The sequence below is a fragment of the Lissotriton vulgaris genome, chromosome 12 (assembly GCF_964263255.1).
Source record: "Lissotriton vulgaris chromosome 12, aLisVul1.2, whole genome shotgun sequence".
NCBI lineage: Eukaryota > Metazoa > Chordata > Amphibia > Caudata > Salamandridae > Lissotriton > Lissotriton vulgaris.
The window spans coordinates 132,984,801-132,991,097 of NC_141700.1; the positions used below are offsets into that span (position 1 = coordinate 132,984,801).

The following is a 6,297-nucleotide window of genomic DNA, read 5'->3' on the forward strand; positions in this document are numbered from 1 at the left end:
TGCAAGGCCCAGGATGCCTATGCCTCCTCTTCCGCAACTTCCTCCTCCTCCTCCTCCTCTTCCTCTGCCTCCACTTCCACCACCTCCTCCTCCGCCTCGGCCTCCACAACCGCAACCTTTGGTTCCGGCTCAGCCGCTTCCGTTTCCCCAGCCTCCTGGGCCGGTGGCTCCTGCAAGGCCCAGAAAGCCAAGGTCAAGATCTAGAGGGAGGCATCGCTCTCGCAGTGAGCGTAGATCATCGACAAGGTCTAGTCATCGCCGGCGGAGGGAAAGGTCACGGTCCAGGTACATGGACTCGTCCAGTGACAGGAGATACTCTCCCACTTTGTCGGACTCTCCTCCAACGAGAGTGTCGCCAGTGGATGACATTGTGACTTTCAACTATGTGCTGCTGCGAGGGACAGCGAAGTTTGGGATCACGTTGACTGTGCCCACCCCTTCCACTTCGGTGATTTTTGAAACGTTGCAGCACAGGCACCTCTCTCGACCTTTGCTGCCGTTGGTGCCAGGACTGGAGGAACCAGCCATGGAGCTGTTTCTGACACCGTCCCCGGTGAAGTCGGCGCCGTCTCGACTTTAAAAAAAGTATAAACCCCCGTATTCGGATCCAGCGTTCTTAAGAACAGATCCTGTCCCGGAGTCTGTCATTGTGACAGCGGCCAGGAAGCAGCACTCTATGGCTCCTTCTGCTACAGTCCCTCCCTATAAGGAGAGCCGCCAAATGGATTTGGTAGGAAGGAAAGTCTGCAGTACAGCTGCCACCTCGATGAAAGCGGCAAGTGCACCAGCGCTTTTGGGTCGGTATGACCGTTCCTAGTGGGAGTCCCTGCAACAGTTCAATGAGCTCCTTCTGAGGGACAGGAGAGAAGACTTCCAGGAGATATTGAATGAGGGCATGATGGTCTCGAATCAGGTCATCAGCTCGGCAGCAGACGCCTCTCTCCTGGCTGCTCATGGGTACTGCCATGGCATAAACTTGAGACGCCACTCCTGGTTGCGCCTGACATCGCTTAAATCAGAAGCGCAACAGCGGATTGCTAACTTGCCCTTTTCTGGATCTACCCTCTTCGGGACTCATGTGGATGAGGAGATGGCCCACATGAAGGTGGAAGTAGAAACGTTAAAAGCTGTCGGTTTGGAGAAACCGAAGGAACAGCGGAAGTCTTCCCAGAGATATCAGCGAGGGCAAGGTGGCCAACAGCAGCAGCAACAACAGCAATACCAGCGTCAGCCTTTCCAGAAACAACAAAGGGGTATAGGTGGCCAGCAGGCCTCCTTGGCGAATAAGAGCTCGGCCGAGTCTAAGCCCTGTGAAGTTGCTTCCCCCTCGTCCGTTACCCGCTCCGGTGGGGGGAAGCATTACTTGGCAAGTGGAGAGAAATTACTCAGGACAAGTGGGTGCTGAATATTGTTTGCAGTAGATACAGTCTTCGCTTTGTCAACCCTCCTCCAGCTATTCCACTGGTTTGTTCGCAATACCAGCTGCGCGAACTACAAGCGGAGGCCAATACCCTGTTAAGAAAAAGGGCGTTAGAAGACGTCCCTCTGTCTCAAAGGGGAAAGGGTCTATACTCAAGGTTCTTTCTGGTACGCAAAAACGGCAAAAACGAGTTTAGGCCCATTCTGGATTTGCGACAAGCAAACAAATGTATTCGCAGGGAGAAATGCCGCATGCTGTCCTTGCACCAGATCTATCCTCAGCTGCACCGAGGAGACTGGCTTTGCGCAATAGATCTGCAGGATGCGTACTTCCATGTGCCCATTGCACAGAAACACCGGAAGTTCCTGCGCTTCCTGGTCGGCACCAATCACTTTCAATACACCGTACTACCGTTTGGTCTGAAGTCTGCAACCAGACTTTTTCAAAATGCATGGCAGTGGTGGCAGCGCAGCTGAGAAAGAACAACGTGTTTGTCTACCCATACCTGGACGACTGGCTGATCAAAGCCTCCACCTTCCAGGAAGCGCAATTGCATTTCAACAGGACGGCCGTTCTGTTGAACCAGCTGGTTTGCACATCAACATGTCCAAGTCCGTTCCGACTTCTGTTCTGTGCCTGCAGTACTTGGGAGCCTCCATCAATACTCTCAGAGCAAGCGTGTCTCCTTCGGGGGAGCGGCGCTTATCGATCCTTCGGAAGGCTGAGGCTCTTATGTTCATTCCATCAACTACAGTGAGGACGATGTCTTCTCTTCTGGGGTCAATGGCCTCTTGCATCTTCCTCCACCACATGCACGCCTCCATATGAGACCGCTGCAGGAATGTCTGGAGGATCAATGGGACAAGAAACAAGGGAGCTGGGACGACAGGATCCAACTGTCTCTACACGCTTAACAGTCCCTGAGATGGTGGTGTTCAGCGGAGAACCTCCTCAAGGGTGTTCCGTAACACTAGGACATTCCCACGCAGACTATTGTCACGGATGCTTCTCTCCATGGCTGGGGAGCGCATTCCGGCCATCTACAGATCCAAGGAACGTGGTCCCAGGCGGAATTCATGTACCACATCAATTTCCTGGAACTCAGAGCTGTGCATTTGGCGCTGAAGGCCTTTCATCCGTCCTTCCGGACCAACTCTTTGCTTGTACAGACCGATAATACGACCACAATGTATTACCTCAACAAGCAGGGGGGCTCAAGATCGCGCACACTGTCCCAGGAAGCACAGGCGATCTGGCACTGACTGCTAGCCAGAGGACTGACGATAACGGCTACCCATCTACCAGGTGTGCAGAAAGCTCAGGTGGACGCATTCAGCAGGCTCGTCCAGGAAAACCACGAGTGGGTTCTAAACGACGTGGTGCTAGAAAACCTCTTCAAAAGATGGGGCACTCCAGAAATAGATCTGTTCGCCACCGCGGAAAACAGAAAATGCAGAGATTTCGCCTCCAGGTTTTACAAACCGGGGACTCTGGGAAATGCGCTATGGATCAGCTGGTTGAACTGCTTTCTGTACGCTTTTCCACCCATTCCCCTGATTCCGGCAGTACTCATCAAGCTGTCTCAGTCCAGAGCGCGAATGATCCTCATTGCTCCGGAGTGGCCTCAGCTGTGGTGGTTTACAGACCTGCTCCACCGGTCTCTCCAACCCCACCTGCGGCTTCCATGTCGGCCGGACCTTCTAACGAAGTTCGGGGGGCAGACGGTGCATCCCAACCTCTCATCGTTGAGTTTGGCGGCATGGCTCCTGAGATAGTACAGTATGGACACTTGAACTTGCCTGACAACTGCATGTAGATACTCAAGGAGGCTAAGAGACCTTCCACTAGAACTTCCTATGCCTACAAGTGGAAGAGGTTCTGCATCTGGTGCATGTCCAAGAACGCTCGTCCTACCTCCTGCAAGGAAGATGTCATCCTTCCATATCTCTTGTATTTGGCTCAATCTGGCCTTAATTTCCATTCTAGTAAAGTTCACCTCGCAGCATTAACTGCGTATAGGAAATGCCCTTCACAAACATCCTTCTTCCAGATTCCTGTAATTAAAGATTTTCTGGAGGGATTGAAGAAAGTATTTCCCCCTGTTAGACGCCCGGCGCCTTCATGGGAACTGAATGTGGTGCTGTCCCGGTTGATGAAGGAACCTTTTGAACCTATTCATAAGGCTTCTTTACAGCATCTGTCCTGGAAGGCGGCCTTCCTTGTGGCTATAACATCGGCCCGCAGGGTGAGTCAGATTCAGACCTTGTGTTGCCAAGAGCCTTATACTGTGTTTCATGCTTCTAAGGTTGTCATGAGGACTCACCCTAAGTTTCTGCCTAAAGTGATTTCTGATTTTCATGTCAATCAGACTATAACTTTACCTACGTTTATTCAACATCCTTCCTCTCCGACGGGGAGGTCTCTTCATTCCCTGGATGTAAGAAGGGTGTTGAAGTTTTACTTAGATAAGACCAAGGGCATTCGTAGGTCAGACCAATTGTTTGTCAATTATGATTCGGTCAGGACTGGCCTGGCCACATCTAAACAGTCCATTTCTAGATGGATTGTGTCCTGTATCCAGTTATGTTACCAAAAGGCTAACAAGACCTTACGGGGTAAGCCTAAGGCTCATTCCATCAGGGGCAAACCGGCTACAACAGCTTTGCTACGTAATGTTCCCATTGCAGATATCTGTAGGGCTGCCACGTGGAAGTCGGTCCATACCTTTGCCAAACACTACTGCCTGGACTCTGATGCCAGGGCAGACGCTCAGGTTGGGCAGGCTTCGTTGAGAAATCTGTTTGCACAGTAGTGGTTGTGTCTGTTTCCTCCACCGCTGTTTTCGTTGTTGGGATGGGATTGCCATTCTATTCACAAGATTATGACTATACACAGAGATCCCCTGCTACAGAAGGAGTAGTTTCTTACCTGTAACTCCAGTTCTGTAGTAGGGGTATCTCTGTTATTGTCATAAGCGCCCGCCCCCCTCCCCGGTGGATGAAACAATAAGATACTGAATGCTACAGGCCTGGCTTTTATACACCTGCAATAAGAACTGAAAGTAAAAGGCCTTTGTCTGTGCATCCTGGGATACAGAGGGTCTCTGGAGAGTTCCTTAAAGGCACGGTATCCTTTTCCAGACACATAATGGCAGCCTATGGGACTTGTCTGTCCAGCCCTTCCTCTCTATCATGACAAAAGATTTTTGTGAAGGGAAGTTTCTCTAGGTGTGAAACTTTACAAAATGTGTAAAATTTAATATTATTTGGCTATCTTTTTCACTTCGAGATGATGTAGCCTTGTAGTTTTAGGCTGCATTATTTGTCTTTGATTTTCTCTTAAGTGTCTATGCAGGTCTGCAGAAGAAGACAACTTAAGAGACTATTTCGATTGCTCCGGGGTCCCCGCACATGGGCGGGACTATTCACAAGATTATGACTATAACAGAGATACCCCTACTACAGAACTGGAGTTACAGGTAAGAAACTACTCCTTACAACTGATTAAGTGGTCCATCTGACTCTACATGTAAGCATTTGTTCTATTAAGCTGGAGCATTCGATAAAGGTCTGAATTGGCACATGAGCATTAGTTTATGACAAAAAGACTTTCTAGAAAATGGTTACAGATGTAATAGCATGTGATCTGCATTCTCTGCATGTTTCCCAATTTTTTAAGTTCCTACTTTTTTAGGGAGCAGTAAGGGCTAATCGCCTGCCAAACACTACTCCTATATCAATAAACAAAGCAGTTACTGTTTCTTGGTTTGAAGTTTTACAATTTTCAGAGACTAGAATCAACATTGGAAGTTGTAATTTTAAGTGGCTGTAAGTAAATAATTGACTGTTTAATACAATTGACCATAAATGTTTATAAAATGTTTTCAGTAGACGTACTGAATCAATGAAGAGACTAACATTTCTTTAATTTGTGGTGCTTTTATTCTTCTGGCCTCCACTTTCTCTTCTTAAAAGCCTTGACCTGTGTTTTTACTCATCCTTCACTCCTTTACCCTACTATTCACTTTCTATGCCTTTCATTACGCGTTTAATGTTTCCCAATTTCCTATCACCTGCTCTTTCTGTTTATATACAGGCGTATTCAGATCCTGGCCAGGTGCTGAAGGGCCTTGATTCTAAGAGCCAGGACATTGAATTCTCTGAATACTGGAAGATAATTGAAAGGTTTGCCAACGATCTAAAGAAACAAGAAAAGAAAAAGCATTGATAGATCCAGGCTACAGCGCAAGATCTGGAGGAAGGCAGTCAAGCGAGTGGAAAAGATGCAGATGGAGCTTTTGTAGAGAAAGGATGCAGAGGAGGAAAGACAGATGGACTAGTCTGCCATGGAATCATGTGTTTTCAAGGATGAGCTCTTCCTTAGGGCAGGAGTTCAGTCCATGACTTTCCCCCACTTTGTGACTCCTCCAAAAGTTCTTGCGTTTAAGAAAATCTCCATATTGCACTACAGTAAAGCATGGTTCTCAGGAAGGACCATCAGAACAATAATATGGAGAATTTGCTTCTTCCGAGTATGGTAAACTTCAATAAAGCGGTTTCTTAAATTGTATATGCGTTTTTCATTTCTTCCATATTTTTCTTTGCTTCTCACTCTCAAAACAATAAGTTACTGCCGCAGTGTTTCTAGACAGTGAACAATGTATGCTTGGGAAGGCATTTCTAGGACCCTGAGATATTCCCAGCATAAATCCTAGACAATTCTAAGAGCCTTGTTCTGAAGAGCTTGGTGTAAATGGGAACAAAACCACACTGGGCAAATTCCTTTATCACATGGTTGTGGGATTTGCCCAGACAGTGTTTGTGCCCGATTCAGATTGAGCGAGGAGGGAAATAATGCCTGGTCCCTGACCAGTACAG

The 6,297-nt window shown here is 48.1% G+C and overlaps 1 protein-coding gene across 3 annotated transcripts in view; it reads left to right on the forward strand.

The window, feature by feature from the left end:
* Positions 1-5,989, forward strand: part of LOC147673643 (protein S100-A16-like) — a 126,582-nt gene extending 120,593 nt beyond the window's left edge. For all 3 annotated transcript variants that reach the window (XM_086947581.1, XM_086947580.1, XM_086947582.1), the window contains exon 5: positions 5,516-5,989. In XM_086947581.1, the coding sequence (XP_086803707.1) occupies positions 5,516-5,647 (132 nt within the window). In that variant the 3' untranslated portion in view covers positions 5,648-5,989. The remainder of the gene's footprint in view (positions 1-5,515) is intronic.
* Positions 5,990-6,297: the final 308 nt, after the last annotated feature.